Source organism: Bos taurus, chromosome 13 (genome assembly GCF_002263795.3).
Source record: "Bos taurus isolate L1 Dominette 01449 registration number 42190680 breed Hereford chromosome 13, ARS-UCD2.0, whole genome shotgun sequence".
Classification (NCBI taxonomy): domain Eukaryota; kingdom Metazoa; phylum Chordata; class Mammalia; order Artiodactyla; family Bovidae; genus Bos; species Bos taurus.
The window spans coordinates 43,311,886-43,338,528 of NC_037340.1; the positions used below are offsets into that span (position 1 = coordinate 43,311,886).

Here is a 26,643-nt window from a genome sequence, read left to right on the forward strand (position 1 = left end):
GAGCTTTTTAATTTGTTGTTGAAGTCTGTTTGCTAAAATTTGGTTGAAGATTTTTGCATCTATGATCAGCAGTGATATTGGCCTGTAGTTTTCTTTTTGTGTGTTGTCTTTGTCTGGTTTTGGGATCAGGGTGATTGTGGCCTCATAGAATCCATTTGGAAGTGTTCCTTCCTCTGCAATTTTTTGAAAGAGTTTTAGAAGGATAGGCATTAGCTCTTCTCTAAATGTTTGATAGAATTCTCCTGTGAAGACATCAGGTCCTGGGCTTTTGTTATTTTGGAGATTTTTGATCACAGCTTCAATTTCAGTGCTTGTAATTGGGTTGTTAACTTTTCTAAGAATCTGTCCATTTCTTCCAGGTTATCTGTTTTATTGCCATATAGTTGTTCATAATAGTCTCTAACAATCTTCTATATTTCTGCACTGTCTGTTGTAACCTTTCCTTTTTCATTTCTAATTTTGTTGATTTGATTTTTCTCTCTTTTTTTCTTGATGAGTCTGGCTAAAGGTTTGTCAATTTTGTTTATAAAGCTGTTTCTTTGAGAAGATAAACAAAATTGACAAACCTTTAGCCAGACTCATCAAGAAAAAAAGAGAGAAAAATCAAATCAACAAAATTAGAAATGAAAAAGGAAAGGTTACAACAGACAGTGCAGAAATATAGAGGATTGTAAGAGACTATTATGAACAACTATATGGCAATAAAACAGATAACCTGGAAGAAATGGACAGATTCTTAGAAAAGTTAACAACCCAGTTACATTGACTCTTTTATTTCTTTTTCATTTATTTCTGCTATGATCTTTATAACTTCTTTCCTTTTACTAATTTTTTTTTTGGAGGGGGGGTTCTTCTTTTTCCAGTTGTTCTAGGTGTAAAGTTATGTTGTCTATTCGATGTTTTTCTTGTTTCTTGAGGTAGGGCTGTACTTGCTGTAAACTTCCCTCTTAGAACTGCTCTTGCTGCATCCCATAGGTTTTGAGTTGTCATGTTTTCATTGTCATTTGTTTCTAGAAATCTGTTGATTTCCCTTTTGATTTCTTCAGTTCTGTTGGTTATTTAGAAATGTATTATTTAATTTCCATGTGTTTGTGTTTCTTACAGTTTTTACTTGTAATTGATATCTAGTCTCATAGTATTGTGGTCCAAAAAGATTCTTGATACGATTTCAATTTTCTCAAACTTACTGAGATGTGATTTGTGACCCAAGATGTGGTCTATCTTGGAAAATGTTTCATATGCACTTGAGAAGAAGGTGTATTCTTCTGCATTTATATGGAATATCCTGAAGATATCAATGAGATCCATCTCATCTAATGTATCATTTAAGACTCATGTTTCCTTATTAATTTTCTGTTTTGATGATCTGTCCATTGGTGTGAGTGGGGTGTTAAAGTCTCCTACTATTATTCTGTTACTGTCAATTTCTCCTTTTATGTCTGTTACTGTTTGTCTTGTGTACTGAGGTGCTCCTATGCTGGGTGCATAGATATTTACAATTGTTATGTCTTCTTCTTGGATTGATCCCTTGATCATTATGTAGTGTCCTTCCTTATCTCTTGAAATATTCTTTATTTTAAGGTCTATTTTGTCTAATGTGAGGATTGCTACTCCAGCTTGCATTTGCTTTCCATTTGCATGGAATATATTTTGCCATCCTTTCACTTTCAGTCTATATGTGTCTTGAGGTCTGAAGTGAGTTTCCTGTAGACAGCATATATGTGGGTCTTGTTTTGTATCCCATCAGCCAATCTGTGTCTTTTGGTGGAGCATTTAATCCATTTACACATAAAGTAATTATTGATATATATGTTCCTATTGCCAATTTCTTAATTGTTAGGGTTTGATTTTGTAGATCTTTTTCTTCTCTTATATTTCTTGACTATGTAAGTCCCTTTAACATTTGTTGTAAAGCTGGTTTGGTGGTACTGAATTCTCTTAACTTTTGCTTGTCTGAAAAGCTTTTGATTTCTCCATCAATTTTGAATGAGATCCTTCCCATGTAGAGTAATCTTGATTGTAGATTTTTCCCTTTCAGTACTTTAAAAATATTCTGCCATTCCCTTCTGGCCTTCAGAGTTTCTGCTGCAAGATCAGCTGTTAAACATATGGGGTTTCGCTTTATGTTACTTGTTGCTTTTCCCTTGCTGCTTTTAATATACTTTCTTTGTGTTTAATCTTTGTTAGTTTGATTAGTATGTGTCTTGATGTGTTTCTCCTTGGGTTTATCCTGTGTATGGGACTCTTTGTGCCTCTTGGACTATTTCCTTTCCTGTGCTGGGGAAATTTTCAACTATAATCTCTTCTAAATTTTCTCATACCCTTTCTTTCTCTCTTCTTCTTCTCAGAACACTATAATTTGTATGTTGGTGCTTTTGATATTGTCCCAGAGGTCTCTGAGACTATCCTCAGTTCTTTTTATTCTTTTTACTTTATTCTGCTCTTCAGGAGTTATTTCCACCATTTTATCTTCCAGCTCACTGATTCGTTCTTTTGCTTCATATATTCTGCTATTGATTCTTTCTATAGTATTTTTAATTCCAGTAATTGTGTTGTTTGTCTCTATATGTTTATTCTTTAATTCTTCTAGGTCTTTATTAATTGATTTGGGCATTTTCTCCATTCTGTTTTCAAGGGTTTTTTTTTTATCATCTTTACTATCATTATTCTGAATTCCTTAGTAGGTAGTTTGCCTATTTCCTCTTCATTTATTTGGACTTCTGTGAAAGTTTGTTCCTTCATTGGTGCACTGTTTCTCTGCCTTTTCATTCTTTTTTTTTTTTTTTTAACTTACTGTTCTTGAGGTTTCCTTTTCCCAGGCTTCAAGGTTGAATTCTTTCTTCCTTTTGGTTTCTGCCTACCCCACCCCCCCAAAGGTTGGTGCAGTGGTTTGTGTAAGCTTCATATAGGGTGAGATTTATGCTATTTTTTGTTGTTTGTTTATTTTTCCTCTGTTGGGCAAGGGTGAGTGAGGTGGTAATCCTGTCTGCTGATGATTAGGTTTGTATTTTTGTTTCGTTTGTTGTTTGGATGAGGTGTCCTGCACAGAGTGCTACTGGTGGTTGGGTGATGCCAAGTCTTGTATTCAAGTGGTTTCCTTTGTGGAAATTGTCACTATTTGATACTCCCTAGGGTTAGTTCTCTGGTAGTCTAGGGTCTTGGATCAGGACTTCCATGGCAAAGGCTCAGGGCTTGATCTCTGGTCAGGAACAAAGATTCCACAAGTGGTTTGTTACAGCATTAAGTGAGATTAAAGCACATACTCAAAAATGAGAAACTAAAGATGAACTCTAGACAAATGGGAGTTACAAAATCAGGCAAATAATAATTAAAATGATGGACTATACACATATACACATACATCCATAAGCAAAATCAAGAGAGGCCAACAAAAATAAAGTATGATCGATTGACCCAGTGAACAAAGGAAACGAAAAATTATATCTACCAGTTAAAAACAAAACTAACAAAAGCACAAACTGGAAAACTAAACTAAAGCAAGGTGCCAAGTGGGGAATAAAGCAATGAAAACAAAACTAACAAATATGTTGAGAGGAAAGGAAAGAAAGAAAAGAAAGAAAGAATAGGTATGCAAAGTTAAATAGATATAGATGAAGAAGATTTATATACATTAAAGTTTAACTGCAAGGGGAAAAGAACAGTAGGAAAAGCAAACAAAGGAAGGTTTTTAAAAATTAAAATTAAAAAGAAAAAACACAAAAAGGAAGAGGAAGAAAAAAACAAAAAAAAGGAAAACTGAAAAGAACTGAAAAAGCCCAACATAGAAGCAGAGGTTTATAAGAACAATAAAGAGTGAGATTGAAAACAAAACAAAACAAAACAAAAACTCAAAAGCTTAATTAGATTTCATAATGCCAATAAAATCAACAAGATCCAAAAGAAACCACAGAACAAGTCAAAACATAAGAATAATAAATGTTTTTCTTAAGTCACTGCTATCAGGATCCTTTCCTTCACTTTGAGTCACAGTCCACCTCACCTCCCTAGGATGCCCCCCCAACACTGTGCCGGTCTCTGGACCTGCTGTGGGGGCAGTTCAGATTCTAATCTGTTCCTACTCCTGTGTGTTCTTGCCTCAAATGTCCTCAGCTATCAGAGCTAGTGTGTTTTCTTTTGTGGGAGCTCTCAATGTCCTTTTATATATTCCATAGACACAGAGTCTGAGTAGTTGATTGTGTGGACTTAATCTGCAGCTTATACAGCTGGTGAGAAGGTTTTGGGTCTTTTCCTTAGCCACACTGCCCCTGGGTTTCAATTGTGGTTTTATTTCCACCTCTGCATGTGGGTCATCCACTGGGATTTGCTCCTGAGGCTGCCCTGTAGGAATTGGGTTTGTCCCAGGGAGGGCTGGGTGTGGAGGTAGTGCAACTGCTTGGGTTGCAGGGGTTCTGGCAGCACCAGGTACTCAGGAGAGCTGGCAGCCAGGGCATCAGAAAATAGAGTGCTCTAGAAGGGTATGTCAATCAGTATTGTCCAATACACTCCAGTATTCTTGCCTGGAGAACCCGCTGATAGAAAAACCTGGCAGGCCACAGTCCACTGGGTCACAAAGAGTTGGACACGACCAAAGGGACCCCATATGCGTAGATACAAGACTTTTTTTTGCCTGTGACAGCTCTGCCCCAATGAGGGTTGAGCATGAAGGTGACAGAGCTGCTTGGGTTGTGGGGACCATGGTGGCGCCAACTGTGCAGGGAAACGGACTGCCTCAGCCACTGGAGTATTGGCCCTATCAGAGTCTTTTTTCAAGCCTCTGGTACCTGATGATCAGAAGGCCTCTTCGGCTAGTCTTTGTCCATAGCTCTGCCCATTCAGGCACTTAGAGGGCTCCCTTACCTGGGGTCCTTCTCTGTTGTTCCATGCATCAGACACATAAAAGGCCCCCCTCCCAGTGCCCCCCTTCCTGCCCCGGGCCGGGGTCCTACTCTGTAGATCAGCAATCAGGCACTTAAAGGGGCACTCTGGGTGGGGTCCTCCTCTGTAGGTCCCTGCCTCAGGTGCTTGATGGGTCAGCCTCTCTATTGTTCAGCTGCGCATGCTGGTGTGTGGGGAGTGAGGCTATAGTGATGGCTCCATCCCCTATGCATGACTCAGCAGTATCTCCTTGCTACCATGTCTGCCTGGCTTTCCTCCACAGGCATTTCCCATTACAGTCTCCTCCCTCACATCTCCTCATCCGTCTCTCCACAGAAACTCTTGCCCTGGGATTGCTCCACAATCCCTAAGCTCCAGCTCCCAGCCACTGCGCCTTCTAGGGGACTTGCATCCTTGTCCGGGGTGTGTATGTCTGCGGCAAAAACTGTCTGATTCTCATTCTATTCAGGCTGCCACAGATCAACTGTTTCACACTCAGCCTTAAATGTTTCTCCTTTGACTCAGACAACTGCCCCGCTGTGGGGATTGGACACCTGCTTCAGTTCCCCCATGTGCTGAGGGCAGTTCCAGTCCTACTAACACTCCAGTTTTTCCCCCTAGTTTCTTATATTCTTTTCCACTGATCCAGTCCTCCTGTCTGCTCTCAGCTGGTGTTCTGTATGCACTTCTGTGTCTGAAGGTGTATTCCTGTTGTATCTGAGGAGAGAGATGTACTCCCCATCCAACTACTCATCTGCCATCTTGTTCCTCTACAGTGACTTTTCAAAAAACATCAGCTCATGTAACTACTATGCTCAAAACCAAAAATGTAAATCTCCATTTCTCTCAGAATAAAGTCTTTTCAAAAATCTACATGACACAAGCCCCCTGGCCCCACTGGCTCTCTGGCCTTCTCTTCAACTCCTCTCTCCCCACCTCACTAAACTCCACCCACATCAACTGACTTGCTGGCCCTTAAATGTTACATGAATACTCATACTTCCTTGACTAGCAATTTCTGTTCCAGAGAAATGCAGGGAGTACTATCTCTGTGTTTCAAGGCTCTTTCTTGTACAAATGAGAAGTTGTGTGGGATAAAGTGTAGTTGGCTCCTCTGCCCAACAGCTGTACAGAAATGGAGAGATTGTGTAGAAATATCTCCTACAGGCCCTGGCCCATTTCTAACAGCTAAATACTCCTGATTTTGTTCACAGGCTCAGCCTCCACTAGACTATCAACTCAAGAATGTCTCATTTTTATTAATATCTATTGATAAAACAATTTCTAGGCAGACAATTAAGTAATTAAGTGAATAAGATTTGCTGCCTTATAGTAAGCAAAATATAATGCTGGATTTGTAAATGGTATTTTTAGCTTACCAAGATAATTATGCTAAGTTTAAAAAGTAAGTGTACATCCTGTAGATTGAAGATTCCTTCTCTTTGTAAATAAAAACTCACATTTGTATAGGAAAGTGCTGCTGCTGCTGCTGCTAAGTCGCTTCAGTCGTGTCCGACTCTGTGCAACCCCATAGATGGTAGCCCATCAGGCTCCTCTGTCCATGGGATTCTTCAGGCAAGATCATTGGAGTGGGTTGCCATTTCCTCCTCCAATGCATGAAAGTGAAAAGTCAAAGTGAAGTCACTCAGTTGTGTCCGACTCCTAGAGACCCCATGGACTGCAGCCCACCAGGCTCCTCCATCCATGGGATTTTCCAGGCAAGAGTACTGGAGTGGGGTGCCATTGCCTTCTCCATAGGAAAGTGCACCAAAGTATTATTAAAATGTTTAGCCACAGCTTATTTTTATTTTTTATCCTTTGCCCTCTATTTCCTAATTTTCTGTAATTTGTATGTATTACCTTAATCATCAGAAAAGTAGAAGTATTCTTACTTTGAAGTCTTTATTGTTTCATAAAGTGTTAAATGTTTTAAAAGGAAAAGCAAGCTTTCAAAATTTCAGAGACTTCATTTAAGCACCTTCACAAAGTATAAAAATCTTCTCCACTGCCCTAGAAGCAAGACATTCTCAAAGAACCATGGTGAGAGCTGAGAGTCAATATTCTTCAGAGAATGGATAATCTGGGTGACCAACACCAATGAAAGAGAAGAAGGATTCATTTCTTAAATCAGCCATGTTGTCATAGAGAACATTGTTCTGTGAATGTGGTCAGGATGGTCTAAAACTCTAAATCTACAAGCAGGTCCCTCCTTCTCCCTTGACAAGCACACCTGCAGATACCTGCTCCATGTGCACATGGCACATGCACGTCCAGTCCCAACATTCACATGTAATCTTCACTCCACAATGATAGGTAGTTTGACTCAGCTTACAATTTATACAACAGCACAAGACATAGGACTAACTGTGGGCATCATTTCAGATACAGGTGGAACTTCTCTCCATAGATGAGGAGAAGAATCACAGTGAACAAATGAACTACTCTTTTTCACACATCCATGGATAAGCAGATACTGAGAACCCCCCAAAATACAGGGTGTCTCCTTTATGAATTTCTCATCTGTTGAAGAGATACCACGTATACCTCAATAATCGCACAGCAAAAAGTGGGATCATTATTTTCTTACTTTCAGTTCAGTTCAGTCACTCAGTTGTGTCCAACTCTTTGCAACCCCATGAATTTCAGCACACCATGCCTCTCTGTCCATCACCAATTCCCTGCTTATTTAACTTATATGCAGAGTACATTATGAGAAACGCTTAGCTGGAAGAAGCACAAGCTGGAATCAAGATTGCTGGGAGAAATATCAATAACCTCAGATATGCAGATGACACCACCCTTATGGCAGAGAGTGAAGAGCTAAAAAGCCTCTTGATGAAAGTGAAAGAGGAGAGTGAAGAAGTTGGCTTAAAGCTCAACATTCAGAAAACGAAGATCATGGCATCTGGTCCCATCACTTCATGGGAAATAGATGGGGAAACAGTGGAAACAGTGTCAGACTTTATTTTTCTGGGCTCCAAAATCATGGCAGTTGGTGATTGCAGCCATGAAGTTAAAAAACACTTACTCCTTGGAAGGAAAGTTATGACCAACCTAGATAGCATATTCAAAAACAGAGACATTACTTTGCCAACAAAGGTCCGTCTACTCAAGGCTATGGTTTTTCCAGCAGTCATGTATGGATGTCAGAGTTGGACTGTGAAGAAGGCTGAGCGCCGAAGAATTGATGCTTTTAAACTGTGGTGTTGGAGAATACTCTTGAGAGTTCCTTGGACTGCAAGGAGATCCAACCAGTCCATTCTGAAGGAGATCAGTCCTGGGTGTTCATTGGAAGGACTGATGCTGAAGCTGAAGCTCCAATATTTTGGCTACCTCATCCGAAGAGTTGACTCATTGGAAAAGACCCTGATGCTGGGAGGGATCGGGGGCAGGAGGAGAAGGGGATGACAGAGGATGAGATGGCTGGATGGCATCACCGACTCGATGGACATGCGTTTGGGTGAACTCCAGGAGTTGGTGATGGACAGGGAGGCCTGGCGCGCTGTGATTCATGGGGCCCCAAAGAGTCGGAGATGACTGAGCGACTGAACTAAACTAAACTGAACTGAAAGGTGTATGTATCTATTTTCATATTATCTTAGATAATCAGTTCCAGCTGGATTACAGAACCAAATTTAAATGGAAACACGGAAACAATTGATCAGGGGACAATTTCCCTTCCCCTTGACTTGAGCTGACCTGTAACCTGTGGCACTAAACAGTGATATTTCCCAGAAGTGCTGAGCCAGATCTGAGCCCAGATAGAAGAGGATTTTTTCCCCAATCACTGACTTGGGATCACAGCACTGTGCTGAGATGAAGACCAAGTCAGTTGACAACAGTCTAGCCAAACATATATGAAAAACTATTCAGAGAAGCATGCATGCTCCTCTAACAGGAGCCACATCCACCTGCTAAAGCAGAACTGCCGAGCTGCTCTGCACTGAACTGCAAATGCATAAGAGAGCCCAACTAAGAGGACAACAGCTTAGTTGAGTGCAGGCTGATTAGCAAACCACAGAATCAAGGGAAGCATAACTGATCTCTACATTAAATTCTGAAATTGGGGAGTTTTCTGTGCAGCTACACTAAGGGGATAATATCGGTCTCCTACACAGAAGTCTAAATAGAAACAACCTAGCTAAAGTGGACAAAGTCTTGAAGAGGAGCTTCTCAAAGGCAGAAACTCATGGAGATTAAATGTATGAAGATGCAACCTTGTTAGTATTCAGGGAAATACTCTGTTTTCCCCTCTACCATGTTAAATTAAAAGGAGAGCCTTGTGACCTTGAGGAGGGCCCTCACCCAACCACACAAGCCCCCTGACCTCAAGACTCCAGCTTTGTAAATGTGAGAAAGAAATTTCATTTTTTTCTCAGCCAATCTGTGGTATTTTGTTGTAGCAGTCCAAACAGCCTAAAAAATTCACAGTTTCATCAGTTGAGAACAAAGAAAATAAGATGTCATTTGCACAAGGTGACAGAATAAATTGCAGAAGTAACACTGGAAATAAATCTCTGTTATCTGTCCAACCTTGGCTCAGATGGTAAAGAACCTGCCTGCAATGCAGGAGACTCCAGTTCAATCCCTGGGTTGGGAAGATCCCTTGGAGGAGGGCATGGAGACCCACTCTAGTATTCTTGCCTAAAGAATCCCCATGGACAGACCAGCCTGGCAGGCTACAGTCCATGGGGTCTCAAAGAGTCAGACAAGACTGAGCAACTGAGCACACACACTGTCCATCGTTAACCCTCTCCAGCCATGCCACCTTTCCTGTTGCCACATCAGGAGGAGAAAACTACCAGGAATACACACAAGGCATTCATGCACAGGGGAGAACAGGTGACTTGTCTTGACTCAAGGAAAGTCTTGAGAGATGGACAAAGAATGACCCTCATGAAGGATATTCCATAGGAGCCCTCTGCCCACAGCCCCACTCATCATCACCTGTATGTTCTCTTTGATCCACTTCTTGTTGAAACTCTTGATCAGAACCACAACCCCACGTTGTATCTGGTAGTGAAGGGCAACCAGAGCTGGGGTCTGCTTGTTCTTTTTGGCAATGGCACAAAGAACCAGGTCCTCCAAGAGAACCAGGTGGTTCTTATTCATGCTGGAAAGAAATTCAGAAATGCTGAGGAGCTGAGACTAAATTCTCAGTTTCTAAGGAGGCTTCTCAAACAGACCAAGTAGGTCCACTCTAGACCAGTGCTTCTCAAAGTGTGCTCCAGAGACCAACATCATCAGTATGACTGGGGATCTTGTTAGAAATACAAATTCCATGACTTAGTTGAAGACAAACTGAAGCAGAACCTCAACTGGGTCACCTCCCATTCTGTGTTTACAAAGTTCCACATGTAATTCAGATTCATGATTGAGTTGAGACCAGGACTGCCAAACTCGTGGAATTTTTTATTTACTTCTCAGTTATTGTTTTCTTTGATAATCAAGACCATGAGTAGAGAAGGAGAAGAAAAATACCAGGAAATTTTTTAATGTCACTTTTCTAGACTTTGATAAAAACTGAGTAGTCCCAGAATGACAGTCATTTATTTCATCATTATTCTCCTTGAGATGTTTACATAATTGGTTCAAATTGAATTTTTTTTCTAGCATGATAGATCTTGGAGTTACATATTATTGTCCCAATTTTAGACATAAGGTAAGTGAGGTTTGGAATATCTATTTTTAGAAATGTATTCATTAGTTAATAAGCAAAATCATGACATAAGCTTGGGTTTCTGGTCTCAACTGGGAGATTATGTACACTTTTTAATGTAATTGATGAATCTACAAGCAGGAGACCTGGGTTGGATCCCTGAGTCAGAAAGATCCACTGGAGAAGGGAATGGCTACCCACTTCAGTATTCTTGCCTGGAAAATCCCATGGACAGTGGAGTTTGGTGGGCTACAGACTATGAGGTCGCAAAGAGTCAGACACGACAAGCAACTAACTCTTTCACACAAGCTAATACAGTGTAAAGAAACTGTCTGGGTGATGAGAAGATAAAAGGGAAGAAATCAGTCCATCCTTCCCCTTTATTCCCCCTGCCTATGAGAGTTATCTCCAGACCACTGAGTACTGTATGATTGAAACCATTTCCTCAAAAACTGAATTTTAGGTAAACACCGTGTTGTCTTCCTTAGGGTTCATTACCATCCTTTTACTCTTTGGGATCCCAGAGCACTATAGGCAACAAGAACAATATCACGGGACTTGCAGAAATCCAACAGTTTACTCTGGTTGAGATAAGGGTGACATTCCACCTGTAGAATGCCAACAGAGAAGAGTGTCAGATTATTCAGGAAAGTAATATTAATAAAACAGAGAAAAGTAAAAGTTTTTAAAAATGCTAAAGGAAAAACTACAACTTAAATATAAACTTGAAATATCAACATCAAGATAAAAATTGAGAGAAGTGTGCTTAAAAGTTAATTTTATGATAGACTTGGATGAGAGAACCATTCCAAGCTTGAGTAGCTCACAAGGTGAGCTCTACATATGAGTAAATGTTTCTGAGTAAATAATGATCAATATTTTATTGATCATTAATATCACCATGAGCCTTTGACTTCAGTCTTTCACCTGGATGACTTTCATAGTCTTCAGCACATTTTCGGTACTGAAGACCCAGAAAAGCTGAAACACTAAGACTAAGGATTCAGCCATCCAAACCCCACACAAATTTTAAACCAATATTATCCGATTTAACTTTCTCTACACTCCATGCCATGTTTCGTGGTCCTCCTTCCTGTCCACAGTTGCCTCCCAGGCACTTTCAACATCCATTTCTGGACACCCTTTAGGCTCAGGTAAACACCACCTTCCTCTAAGTTCTGGGTGACTAGTCTAACCCTTCTTCACCTTCTTTACCTTTCCTCAGTCTCCACCACAATTTAGCAGGACCCCCTCCCCAGCTTTTCCACCCAGACTTTATCAAACAGGGATACCATTGTGGGTTCTATTCATAGTATTCCATCCATACAGAGGCTCTGCCCTCTAGAATATTCTGTCCACAAAAGTCGGATGAACAGGAGGGGAGGACAGACAGACATCAGGCTCCAGGGCAAGAAGGAGGTTGTGAAGAGCAGGAGGGAGAGGAGCCAAGCTGCTCACCTGGTTGCAGACGGGCTTGTACTTGAGCCCCGGCTTGTTCAGGATCTTCTCCAGCTGCTTGTGGTTGAAGTTGGACACCATGATGGGCTTGGTCAGCCCTGCCTCCTTACACTTCTCCAGGGCCTAGGGAAGAAGGGGGGGGCGGTGTGCACAGTCACTTAGAATGGACAATAGAGCAAAAATAAATGTTGAAAAATTATCTGTCAACAGGGTCACCCATCAAGAATTAGCATTGATTATCAAGAGGAAAAATGAAGTTGTGACACAAAAACGGCAATTACCATTTCCTCCTTAGAAAAATCCCTGAGAATACATATCATATGGAAGGAAAGAGATGCCTGTCTTCACTGTCCCATATTCTCCTCCTTTGTTCCTCTCTGTGAGCATTCCAGCAATGGTTTCCTCCCCAAAACCCCAGCATCACAACCCTTAGATTCATGAACTGCTGACTCTGATGGGCCACAGCCCATTCTCACAGGTGGAAGAAATGAAGGAGGTTCCCCCTCTCCTGGCTCCTCCCCTGATTTTCTCCTCCCCAGACTCACCTCCCATGTGCGACAGAGATCCACTGAGTCTAATATAATTTTTCCATTTTCATCTTTTGGAAGCAATTCCTCCCCTGGCTGGAATAGAGGTAGTCATTTTAGAGATGTCACAAAGTAATATCTCTACATTTAGCCTGGCTGCTTGGCACCAGGTAGTAAACCTCCATGAGGTAGGGGTTACAATATTCTGGATACTAGTATTTGCATATATGGAGTTGTAAGCAATGTCTTTAGGAGGGAGGCATATCCTAATCTCTTACACTTTATATATATATATTTATATATATACATATACAGTAATAAATGTTTTTCTAGGTCCTAAAAGGGAATTCCCATGACTTTTGTGGATTTTGTCTGTTCCTTGTACTTGTCTCTTTTGAAATGCTTCTCTTGAGCTGGAAAAGGCAGTAAGTTACGTGACATAATTTCCAGAATAAAACTTTCAATCTTGATGTGATTGGATAATCAGACTTCCTTTTCCATCTGAGCATCAGATGCCCTAGGGCAGGCATGTGAACCATCGAGGCTCTCATTAGGTTGATATGGAATGTGGAAGATCCAGACATGCTCTCAAACGTTCATGACCATGAGCCTTGAGCTGCCCCAAGACCATATTTGCCACCAGTCGAAAATGTCACCAATATTCAGTAAAAATAAAGCAAATCATGAGTAATGTCATGATGTGCATGTGCTAAATTGCTTCAGTCATTTTTGACTCTTTGTGTCCCCATGGAGTGTAGCCCACCAGGCTCCTCTGTCTATGGGATTCTCCAGGCAAGAATACTGGAGTGGGTTGCCAAACTCTCCTCCAGGGGATCTTCCCAATCCAGAGATCAAACCCACATCTCCTGCAGCTCCTGCATTGCAGGCAGATTCTTTACTGATGAGCCACAGGGAAAGCCTCCAATGTCATGATAAGAGATAGAAAAAATAGACATTTCTGAAGAGTACAGCAAATCCTTAAATCTATCCATGAGTTGGACTTCCCATCTACATAATCCTCTAAGCTATTTTGCATAGGATGGCTTGAGTAGATTTCTGTAACTTAAAATCAAGAGTTCTATATAACACAGTTTTTTGTTGTTGTAGTTTCATTGTGGGGTTTGTTTGTTTTTTCCCTCAGGTTTGTGGGATCTTAATTCCCCAAACATGGATTGAACTCCTTCTCAACTCAACTTGCCTCAGCAGTGAAAGCATGGAGTCGTAACTACTGGACTGCCAGGAAACTCCCGTCTACATAATAATACAGCATAATAATACAGTTCTTAAAGTCTAAGTGCAGTCTACAGACTTTGTCATGGAGACAAGCAACAGTGCAGGCAAGGTTTCCCAAGTCCCTATGATGTCTGCTAGTTTTAGCACCCAGATGGGGCACCCACCAAATTTGCTCAACTCGAAAGGATGAAAGGGGATAAGAAATCACATTCGATATAAGATTGTGTCATTGCTCATTATGTCTGCACCAAACTCTTGTTTCATGAAATCCCTAGAGACTCGGGAGTCATATTCAGGACTGTGTGCAGAACCTGCCTATTTCTATTTCCTCAAATTTTTGAGGCAGACACTGAGAGATTCTTTAACTCCTTTCTCTGGGAGGCCTGTAATGGATTCAAAGAAAATCAGTAAAAAGATGATAACGAATGATTATTAAGGAGATTCTACTCTAGTGAAACCCTTGCTACAACCTACTAAGACAAATCTTTAATTCAACAATGCATGCAAGTTGATACACATTCTGAAAAAAGAAGTACTATAGAAGTGATTACACAAATTTCCAACCTTCATGGCCACTCAGAAATGAATGAGATAGAGATCAACATAGTCCAGTTGAAGAACTTTCAGTGACTTTTCCAAGGCTGGTCAGATCAAATCTGGTCAAAGGAAAGTGCACCAAAGCTGCAGAGATTAAAGAATGGAAGCTGTGTTAATAATACTTGAGGAAATTTTTTTTGGGGGGGGGTGGCGGTTGCTTACACATGGATTTTGGAATATTACTTCACTTACCAAGGATTGAATCTGGGCTCATGGCAATAAAGCACTGAGTCTTAACCATTGGACCACCAGGGAATTGCAATACTTTAGGAATGTAACACAGAGAAGGCGATGGCACCCCACTCCAGTACTCTTGCCTAGAAAATCCCATGGACGGAGGAGCCTGGTGGGCTGCAGTCCAGGAGGTCGAAAAGAGTCGGACACGACTGAGTGACTTCACTTTCAATTTTTACTTTCATGCATTGGAGAAGGAAATGGCAACCTACTCCAGTGTTCTTGCCTGGAGAATCCCATGGACAGAGGAGCCTGATGGGCTACCGTCTATGGGGTCGCACAGAGTCGGACACGACTGAAGCGACTTAGCAGCAGCAGCAGCAGCAGGAATGTAACAATAAACATGGGTCACCAAACAATTCTTCACCAAACAATGATCTTATTATACAATAGTCACCTGGGCACAATCAGTTGCCCACATGTGCACACACAAAACACACACACAGCACCTTTGAAGTATAGGCAATGTCTTCTGTCTTCACAGTGCCATCTGCAATCTTGCTTTGAATGGCTTGGCCAACCTGCTCTTCATTTTGCTACACACAAGCACAGTCAATATGGCGGAACCCAACCTCTATTTGGTTGCCTCCAGAGCTTCGCTCTTAGGAACATACATGAGCAACAAAGGTAGTACTTACATATTCACATGGGTTAGAAGATTGTTAAAGCACAAGCTTTGATCTTTCCAAGATTCAACTTTTCTTTGGGTAGTTCTGTGTGCGTGTGATGAACCCATGACAGTTTCCTGAATGTTCCTGGTCACCAATTAAAAGGACACCCAGGAACTCATCAACCTCAGGCAATCAGTGGTTGATCAGAGGACGCAAAGGCCACCTCCAGGTTCAATGATTTGCTGTTAGAACCCATGGATAGGATTTATACTGTGAGATGTCTGAAGCAAAATTGACAAAAGGTATAAGATGTATGGTAAAAGCATCAAGAAACAAGGTGAAAACTTCTAGGACTTCTGGCTACCAGTGAAGCCACACAGAATACAATACACATATATATATATGTATGTATATATATATATATATTCAAGGTATACAAAGTGATATTGTCATATAAGTGCATGCATGCTAAGTTGCTTCAGTCATGTCCAACTCTTTGCCACCCTATGGCAACCACAGCCCACCAGGCTCCTCTGTTCAAGGGATTCTCCAGGCAAAAATCCAGGAGTGGATGGCCATGCCCTCCTCCAGGGTTCTTCCCAACCCAGGGATTGAACCCTTAACCTTTTATATCTCCTGCACTGGCAGGTAGATTCTTTACAACCAGCACCAGGTGGCACTAGTGGTAAAATAGTGTTAAGTACTGCTTATAATTACCTACTGTTATTGATGATCACAATCAAGCTACCAGGAGATCCATCACCTCACATAGCTAATTTGTGAGGGGATTTGTGACAACGCTGAAAATCTGCTCTTTTAGCAAATCTCAAGATAGAATCCATTATTATTAACTGGAGTCACCGTGCTGAACATCAGGGGTCAAGACTTCTTCATCTCAAACTGAAGGTCTGTCCCTTTGACCAACATCTTTCCCTTTTTCCCAGCCTTGTCCTCAACTTCTGGTCACCATTCCTCTACTCTCTTCTTCTGTGAGTTTCACTTTTTTAGATTTCACCCATATAGAGATCATGAAGTATTTGTCTTTCTATTTCTGGCTTCTCTCATTTAACTTAATGTTCTCCAGGTTGATCTGTGTGGTTGCAAATGGCAGGATTAACTTTGTTTTTAATGCTGCATAATACTCGATTTCTTTTTATGTGATTCAGAATCTTTCCTGTTTCAAGGAACTAGATAAATGGTCTAACTTCCCTCTGTTGGGTCCTGGTTTTTCTTAAATACTCAGTTATTTGGGACTGTACTGAGGAATGAACCAGTGAGCTTCAGTATAGCCTGGTCCCTTCCCTCCCCTCATCCCACTTTGCACTACAAGGAAACAAGCCCTGTCTTCTGTCTTGAAAGGGTCTCTGAATATTTCCTTCTGTTTTATAGATGAAGAAATGAGACACAAAGTTTAATGACCAGTCAGCCCCTTGTCTGGAGAAGGCAATGGCACCCCACTCCAGTACTCTTGCCTGGAAAATCCCATGGATGGAGGAGCCTGGTAGGCTGCAGTCCATGGGGTTGCTAAGAGTTGGATATGACTGAGCGACTTCACTTTCACTTTTCACTTTGATGCATTGGAGAAGGAAATGGCAACCCACTCCAGTGTTTTTGCCTGAAGAATCCCAGGGATGGGGGAGCCTGGTGGGCTGCCATCTACGGGATCGCACAGAGTCGGACACGACTGAAGTGACTTAGCAGTAGCAGTAGCAGCCCCTTGTCACAGCTGCATACTCTAAAGACCAGATGGACAGAAAACTTTCTGGCTCCCAGTCTAGAGATTTGTCCACTAGCCCCTCATTTCCAAGCAATGAAAACTATACTTTAATAAAAAGACACAACAAAACCCAAGAATACATTATGAAGCCTGGCCTGTAAGGCTGTAGCTTATCCCCTCAAAAGTCAAGCAGAAACAGAAGTATAGCAAAAAAACACAGCTGCAGTGTGTCTAGCATGGGACCAAGCAGACACTCATAGTAGAAAAGCAATTCTCTCCCATTAGTTTTCAGCCATTTCATCTTCAGGACCTTGTATCTCAAATATTTCTCATGTCTTTTTGGAAGGAGGAAGCAGTTCTGAAACTAATAAAATATACAGAGAAACCTGGCTATTGCAATCCCACTCAGAGAGAAGCAGCTGACAGTCAATGTTCTGGACAGCAGAGTCTCACTGCTTCTGCTAAGCTGGGAAAGAGATGGAAACTGGAGGGGAACCCAGAGGAATCTGCAGGTGAGCACAGCCTCAGACCCTGATGCAGAGTGAAGATTGGATGCTCTCTCCCCTTTCACAAGGCATGGTTCTAGCCTGGTTAGTGGAACCACATGACCCTCCCAGAGTCACACAGGAGCTTAGTGCTTGACAATTCAAGTCCCTTCCAATTATGTTACATGCACTACTATTTATATCTCAACCCCAAACCACCTCTGTTACCTCTTTAGGTACAGCGGTGCCAAATCCCAGGACAGGAATGAAGTGGCTGTCATTTAGCTTCACTCTCTGGCCTTCGGGATCCATTGCCTGTTTCTAATCTAAATAAGTAGACTGATTTTTTCTTCTGCTTTACAGGTTATAAATAACAGGACATTAACACCCCAGTTGACTGTCCAATGTTAGCAGATACATTGGAGGAGGATAAGGATTAAACCAGTGCCCACAGAGTAAGAAGAGAATTGAATCAAGTACAATTGTTTTTTTTAATCAGAAAAAACTTTAGTTATGTAATGATAATATCTGCCAAACAATTATTGACCAAACATTACACAGAAACCTCCACATATCAGTCAATTCACTTTTCTAATTATGAAGCCCACTTTTGATCAAACATCAACTGAAACAACTCCTTCATAGTACAGAAAGACACACTAACCACACAATTAAGTGTTAATTATTAAGCATTTTTCAAAATGTAATCTCTTAATAAAGAATCAAAATGTGAAACAAACCAAATTTGCCTTTTTAAATTTTCCAGCAGCAATATTATTTTGCTTTACACACCTATGGTGGTGGAGGTATAATCAGTAAGTCATGTCTGACTTTTTTAAAACCCCATGGACTGTACCCAGCCCGGCTCCACAGTCCATGAAATTTCCTGGTTAGAATACCGGAGTGGGTTGTCATTTCCTACAACACAGTATCTTTCTGATCCAGATATCCAACCCAAGTCTCTTGTTTCACTTACATTGGCAGGCGAATTCTTACCACTGGGCCACCTGAGAAACCCTTACAGACATGACTAGGGTGAAATTCTGAAAAGGGTACCAAAACCAGACATTTTGGCAAAGTGTTTATTAGTGTTAATCATTAATAATTTGTGGGTACCATGTGCAGGTTCAAACTGACTCTTGAGTGTTTATACCTTGAACTAAGTTACATAACTTTTTAGAGTACTCTTATTATGTAATCATTATATATTTTACATAGTTTATTATTGTGTTAAACATTATTCATAAAAGAAAAACCTATAAACAACTGAAATTGCAACAAATTTGGGAAGAGTAAGAGAAATCATGATGCACTGGTACAAGTGGATGTTGTGACGGAAAATTCAATTGAACACATAGAGTGATGTCAGCAAAATAGTGAGCTAGGAGGAGTGAAGTCTCCCTTGGAAAGGGAAGTATGGAAAGAGAAAGCACCTGAAAAATGTCATAGGAGTTCTGGGAAAGAGTCAAACAAACATCTACAACAACAAAGTGAACACACAACTAGGGAAGATCCAGAAGACTGGAAGAATATTTCTGTGTGTTTTTCTTTTCACACTCATCTCTCCCCTGACTTGAACAGAGCCACCTTGATCCGTAAAATGCAGTGGCTTAGCACCCTGCTACTTCCCTCAAAGCAGACTCATCGCAGAAATCCTTACCTGAAATATTCTCCCCTACTTGGTGCTTGCCTGGAAACTGGTGTCCATTTCACTTATTTTTGAGCTTGAACTGAAGAGCAGCTGGAGTGGCTCGTTACAGCTACAGGGGGACTAGATATATATGGGGCCTGGGTCAGGGAGTAAGGGTGGAGACACATACAAGACCATGTAAAACTCTGATAGAACTAGGGTATGGATTTGGGGAATAGTAAGGAATTCTTATGGGCAGAAAGTGAAAAAGAACTAAAGAGCCTCTTGATGAAAGTGAAAGAGGAAAGTGAAAATGTTGGCTTAAAGCTCAACATTCAGAAAACAAAGATCATGGCATCCGGTCCCATCACTTCATGGCAAATAGATGGGGAAACAGTGGAAACAATGGCTGATTTTATTTTGGGGGGCTCCAAAATCACTGCAGATGGTGACTGCAGCCATGAAATTAAAAGACGCTTACTACCTGGACTCCTTGAAAAGAAAGTTATGGCCAACCCAGACAGCATATTAAAAAGCAGAGACTTTACTTTGTCAACAAAGGTCCGTCTAGTCAGGGCTATGGTTTTTCCAGTAGTCATGTATGGATGTGAGAGTTGGACTATAAAGAAAGCTGAGTGCCGAAGAATTGATATTTTTGAACTGTGGTGTTGGAGAAGAGTCTTGAGAGTCCCCTGGATGCAAAGAAATCCAACCAGTCCATCTTAAAAGAGATCAGTCCTGGGTGTTCATTGGAATGACTGATGTTGAAGCTGAAACTTTGGTGACCTGATGTGAAGAGGTGGCTCATTGGAAAAGACCATGATGCCAGGAAAGCCTGGGAGCAGGAGCAGAAGGCGATGACAGAGGATGAGATGGTTGGCAGAGGATGAGATGGTTGGATGGCACCACCAACTCAATGGACATGAGTTTGGGTAAACTCTAGGAGCTGGTGATGGACAGGATGGCCTGGAGTGCTGCGTTTCATGGGGTCACAAAGAGTCAGACATGACTGAGCAACTGAACTGAACTGAACTGAAGGCATTCAAAAACAATGATAAATTCCCCAGAATCAGAAAGGCTCTCATGGGTCAGGTAAGTTGTTGACTCAGAAATGAACTGAGTTTCCCTTAGTTTCCTGTTGGGCTGATTCCATGACCAGACACATGCCATGCCAGCTAGTGAAGGACAATCAGGATGTGGTACAAATCTGCAAACAGTGGGTGTCCTGTGCTTGTCCAAGTACCCAGTCATGAACACACAGAGGGAGAGAGAGAAAAGGCATACAGTAAAGAAAGGTGAAACAACAAAGCTTAAAAAAAAAAAAAAAAAGGTGAAAAAGAGAAAAACATGAGCCATGAAACGGTTTTGTTACTGTTTAGTCGCTAAGTCAGACTATTGCAACCCCATGGACAGTAGCCACACAGGTTGCTCTGTCCATGGGATTCTGCAGCTAAGAATATTGGAGTGGGCTGCCATTTCCTTTTCCAGTGAATCTTCCTGGATCTGAGATCGAACCCATATCTCCTGCACTGTCAGGCAGATTCTTTACTACTGCCCTACCTGGGAAGCCTGATTCATGAAAGGAAGAAACAAAATTCACACCGACTCTTCCTGAACAATCACAGGAGCCACAGTGCACTGTGAATGTCACACACTGTTCTGAGGAGGAGCTCCAGGTGAGCAAGAGGACGCTGAGCTCAGCTCCCCCCGAGGCACATTAGGGGGTCCCATCTCCTGAAAACACACTACACAAGCAGGAAGACTCCTCCACACCAAGGCTGGATAGAACCATCCCCATGGAGCTGGGTGGGAAGGGAAGAGAAGCCGTCAGATCAGGACTGAGCCCACAGGAGTGCCCCAGACGAGGAGGAGGAACAGGGGTTCAGAAGTTCTCCCTGGAGAGACCCGTGCACGCCACATGCTGGGACGACCTGGGAGGTCGCAGCCCTGCAGCTGCTGTGAACCCACGGGGACCCACAGGAGGCCCGGGAACCTGACTCCTCTCCTGAGACATGCACCAGCTCCTGCTCCTGGAACAGGCTGAGGGGGTCACCGGACACTGCCCAGGACTCGGCCCATTTACTGAGCAGTCTGTGTGCCCACCCCAGCCCACAGATGCCCCCTCAGTGCCTCTGGATCCAGTTCACTCCCCCTGGGGTGAGGGCCGCCCATGCTGGGCAGAGTGGACAGTGAGGGTACAGAGACAGCTCAGACCAGCAGGACATCTGGAAGTGCCAGGGTGGCCATTGGCTATGAGAGGGGGTCGGGAGCAGGGTTCTGGAAATCTCCTTCTTCATTTCCCTCACAGTAAGTCCTTTAAAAGCCTATATGACAAGGACCCCCTTCCCTACCGGCTCTCTGACCTGTCTTCATCTCCTGTCTCCCTACTTCACTAACTTCTACCCATATCAGTCCACTTTCTGGCTCTTAAATGTTCCATGAACACTCTTCCTTCCTGGAATAAGTGTTCTCTGTGCCAGAGAAATGCAGGGAGCCACTGTCTCTGTGTTTCAAGGCTGTGTTTTACAAATGAAAAGTTGTGTTAAATGAAGTGTAGTTGATGCCTCTATCTAACAGAAGTATAGAAATGGGAGAGATTGTGCAGAATTATCTCAACAAGCACTTACCCATTTCTAACAGTTAAACTCTCCTGATTTCATTCACAGTCTCATTCTCCATGAGACTAATGACTCAAGACATTTCTCATTTCACTTATTGACATTTGTTGATATGACAATGTCTTTCTAAAGAATGTCGATAAAGTTTTGCTGAATGACCAATGAATAAACTCAAAATATGTAAGGATTCATCAAAATGCTGAGCATGGGCAACAAATAAGAAATCACATAAATGACTAAAATGTGCTGCTTGCTAAACAGGAAGGAAAATATAATACTGGATTTTTTTAAAATCATATTTTTAGCTTACCAAGATACTTAGGCTGTTTCAAATGAAGTTGCAATCTGTACACTGAAGTTTATATGTCTTTGTAAACAAACAAACAAACTCACATATGTGTCTAGGAAAATTACAAGCTAAATGCCCCAAAGGTAAGTATTAGCGAATGGGTAAACACAGCTGATCTTTATTTCCTATCCTGTCCCTTCTCTATCTAAATATTCTGTCATACATATGTATTATTTCAATGATCAGGCAACAAGAGTATTTTTACTTTTAAGTCTATGCTGTTTCATAAACTGCTTACTTTTAAAAGGAAAGGAATGGTTTCAGAAGTTCAGATACTTTATTTAAACTTCTCCATCAAGAAATCAAAAGCTTTAAAGACAAGCAAAAGCTGAGAGAATTCAGCACCACCAAACCAGCTCTCCAACAAATGCTAAAGGATCTTCTCTAGACAGGAAACACAGGAAGGGTGTATAAACTTGAATTCAAAACAACAAAGTAAATGGCAATGGGATCATACTTATCAATAATTACCTTAAATGTAAATGGGTTGAAAGCCCCAACCGAAAGACAAAGACTGGCTGAATGGATACAAAAACAAGACTTCTATATATATTGTCTACAAGAGACCAGCCTCAAAACAAGAGACACATACAGACTGAAAGTGAAGGGCTGGAAAAAGATATTCCATGCAAATAGAGACCAAAAGAGAACAATACTCACATCAGATAAAATAGACTTTAAAATAAAGGGTGTGAAAAAAATAAATAAATAAAGGGTGTGAAAAGAGACAAAGAAGGACACTACATAATGCTCAAAGGATCAATCCAAGAAGAAGATATAACAATTATAAATATATATGCACCCAACATACGAGCACTGCAATATGTAAGGCAAATGCTAACAAGCATGAAAGGGGAAATTAACAATAACACAATAATAGTTGGCTACTTCAATACCCCACTCACACCTATGGATAGATCAACTAAACAGAAAATTAACAAAGAAACACAAACTTTAAATGATACAATAGACCAGTTAGACCTAATTGATATCTATAGGACATTTCACCCCAAAACAATGAATTTCACCTTTTTCCCAAGTGCACATGGAACCTTCTCCAGGATAGATCACATCCTGGGCCATAAATCTAGCCTTGGTAAATTCAAAAAAATTGAAATCATTCCAAGCATCTTTTCAGACCACAATGCACTAAGGTTAGATCTCAATTACAGGAGAAAAAACTATTAAAAATTCCAATATATGGAGGCTGAACAACATGCTGCTGAATAACCAACAAATTACAGAAGAAATTTAAAAAAATCAAAACGTGCATAGAAACAAGTGAAAATGAAAACACAACAACCCAAAACCTATGGGAAATTTTAAAAGCAGTGCTAAGGAGAAGGTTCATAGCAATACAGGCTTACCTCAAGAAACAAGAAAAAGTAAAATAAATAACCTAACTCTACACCTAAGGCAACTAGAAAGGAAGAAATGAAGAACCCCAAGGTTAGTAGAAGGAAAGAAATCTTAAAATTATGGCAGAAATAAATGCAAAAGAAACAAAAAGAGACCATAGCAAAAATCAATAAAACCAAAAGCTGGTTCTTTGAGAAGATAAATAAAATTGACAAACCATTAGCCAGACTCATCAAGAAACAAAGGGAGAAAAATCAAATCAACAAAATTAGAAATAAAATGGAGAGATCACAACACAGAAATACAAAGGATCATAAGAGACTACTATCAGCAACTATATGCCAATAAAATGGACAACTTGGAGGAAATGGACAAATTTTTAGAAAAGTACAACTTTCCAAAACCAAACCAGGAAGAAATAGAAAATCTTAACAGACCCATCACAAGCACGGAAATTGAAACTATAATCAAAAATCTTCCAGCAAACAAAAGCCCAGTACCAGACAGCTTCACAGCTGAATTCTACCAAAAATTTAGAGAAGAGCAAACACCTATCCTACTCAAACCCTTCCAGAAAATTGCAGAGGAAGGTAAACTTCCAAACTCATTCTATGAGGCCACCATCACCCTAATACCAAAATCAGACAAAGAGGCCACAAAAAAAGAAAACTACAGGCCAATATCACTGATGAATATAGATGCAAAAATCTGTAACAAAATTCTAGCAAACAGAATCCAACAACATATTAAAAGATCATACATCATGACCAAGTGGGCTTTATCCCAGGGATGGAAGGATTTTTCAATATCTGCAAATCAATCAATGTAATACACCACATTAACCAAATTGAAAGATAAGAACAATATAATTATCTCAATAGATGCAGAAAAGCCTTTGACAAAAAGTCAAACATCCATTGATGATAAAAAAAAAAAAAACCTCCAGAAAGCAGGAATACAAGGAACATACCTCACATAATAAAGCTATATATGACAAACCCTCAGCAAACATTATCCTCAATGGTGAAAAATTGAAAGCATTTCCCCTAAAGTCAGGAACAAGACAAGGGTGCCCATCTCACCACTACTATTCAACATGGCTTTGGAAGTTTTGGCCACAGCAATCAGAGCCGAAAAAGAAATGAAAGGAATCCAGATTGGAAAAGAAGAAGTAAAACTCTCCACTGTTTGCAGATGACTTGATCCTCTACATAGAAATCCTAAAGACTCCACCAGAAATAACTAGAGCTAATCAAATGAATATAGTAAAGTTGCAGGATATGAAATTAACACACAGAAATCCTTGCATTCCTATATCTAAACAATGAGAACAGAAAGAGAAATTAAGGGAAACAATTCCATTCACCGAGGACTTGGCAACTGAAAAGAATAAATACTTAGGAATAAATCTACCTAAAGGAACAAAGACCTATATATAGAAACTATAAACACTGATGAAAGAAATCAAAGATGACACAATAAATGGAGAAATATACCATGTCATGGAATCAGAAGAATCAATATAGTGGAAAATGAGTACTACCCAAAGCAATCTATAATCGAAATGCAATCCCTACAAGCCTACCAATGGTGATTTTCAGAGAATAGAACAAATAATTTCACAATTGGTATGGAAATACAAAACCTCAAATAGCCAAAGCAAATCTTAAAAAAGAAGAAGGAACTGGAGGAACTCAACCTCCTGATTTCAGGCTATACTCAAAGCTACAGTCATCAAGACAGTATGGTACTGGCACAAAGACAGAAATATAGATCATGGAACAAAATAGAAAGCCCAGAGAATAATCCATGCACCTATGGACACCTTATCTTTGACAAAGGAGGCAAGAATATACAATGGAAAAAAGACAATCTCTTTAACAAGTGGTGCTGGGAAAACTGGTCAACCACTTGTGAAAGAACGAACTAGAACACTTCTACACCATACACAAAATAAACTCAAAATGGATAAAGATCTAACGTAAGACCAGAGTCTAAAACTCATAGAAGAAACCATAGGCAAAACACCTCAGACATAAACCACGCAGGACCCTCTATGATCCACCTCCCAGAGTAATGGAATAAAAGCAAAAATAAACAAATGGGACCTAATTAAACTTAAAAGCTTTTGAACAAAGAAGGAAACTATAAGCAAGATGAGAAGACAGCCTTCAGAATGGGAGAAAATAACAGAAAACGAAGCAATGGACAAAGAATTAATCTCAAAAATATACAAGCAACTCCTGCAGCTCAATTCCAGAAAAATAAAAGACCCAATCAAAAAGTGCATCAAAGAACTAAACAGACATTTCTCCAAGGAGAACAGATGGCTAACAAACATGAAAAGATGCTCAACATCACTCATTATCAGAGAAATGCAAATCAAAACCACAACGAGGTACCATTTCATTCCAGTCAGAATGGCTGTTATCCAAAAGTCTACAAGCAATAAATGCTGGAGAGGATGTGGAGAAAAGGGAACTCTCTTATACTGTTGGTGGGAATGCAAACTAGTACAACCACTATGGAGAACAATGTGGAGATTCCTTTAAAAACTGGAAATAGAACTGCCATATGACCCAGCAATCCCACTGCTGGGCATACACACTGAGGAAACCAGAATTGAAAGAGACACCTGTACCCCAGTGTTCATCGCAGCACTGTTTATAATAGCCAAGACATGGTAGCAACCTAGATGTCCATCAGCAGATGAATGGATAAGAAAGCTGTGGTACATATACACAATGGAATATTACTTAGCCATTAAGGAGAATACATTTTAATTAGTTCTAATGAGGTAGATGAAATTGGAGCCTATTATACAGAGTGAAGTAAGCCAGAAAGAAAACAGCAATAGAGTATGCTGCTGCTGCTGCTAAGTCGCATCAGTGTCCGACTCTGTGTGACCCATAGACGCAGCCCACCAGGCTCCCGTCTCCAGGCAAGAACACTGGAGTGGGTTGCCATTTCCTATGCCAATGCATGAAAGTGAAAAGTGAAAGTGAAGTCGCTCAGTCGTGTCTGACTCTTGGCGACACCACCCCCCGTCCCCCCGCCCCGCCACCAACCCCCCTCCCCACGCCGTCCCCGCCCCCCGCGCCGGACTGCAGCCTACAGGCTCCTCCGTCCATGGGATTTTCTAGGCAAGAGTACTGGAGTGGGGTGCCATCGCCTTCTCCAAATACGGTATACTAACCATATATATAGAATTTAGAAAGATGGTAATGATAACCCTGTATGAGAGACAGATGTATAGAACAGTCTTTTGGACTCTGTGGGAGAGGGAGAGGG

The 26,643-nt window shown here is 40.9% G+C and overlaps 1 protein-coding gene across 1 annotated transcript; it reads right to left on the reverse strand.

Moving 5' to 3' along the window:
* Positions 1 to 6,310: 6,310 nt before the first annotated feature.
* Positions 6,311 to 14,436, reverse strand: LOC112449294 (prostaglandin F synthase 1-like). The gene is made up of 5 exons (XM_059892951.1): positions 14,317 to 14,436; positions 12,538 to 12,615; positions 11,993 to 12,115; positions 11,033 to 11,142; positions 6,311 to 9,988 (listed from the first exon to the last, which is right to left on the reverse strand). Exons 1-5 carry the CDS (start codon positions 14,320 to 14,322, stop codon positions 9,733 to 9,735), a joined length of 573 nt encoding a protein of 190 aa, XP_059748934.1. The 5' UTR covers positions 14,323 to 14,436; the 3' UTR covers positions 6,311 to 9,732.
* Positions 14,437 to 26,643: the final 12,207 nt, after the last annotated feature.

Bases quoted from the DNA above. Each gene is read 5' to 3' on its own strand.
- LOC112449294 (XM_059892951.1), bottom strand. The intron at 11,143-11,992 runs GTGAGCAGCTTG...GGCATTCTACAG, and splicing joins ACAAGCCCGTCTGCAACCAG to GTGGAATGTCACCCTTATCT. The intron at 9,989-11,032 runs GTAATGAACCCT...ATTTCTTTCCAG, and splicing joins TCCCAAAGAGTAAAAGGATG to CATGAATAAGAACCACCTGG.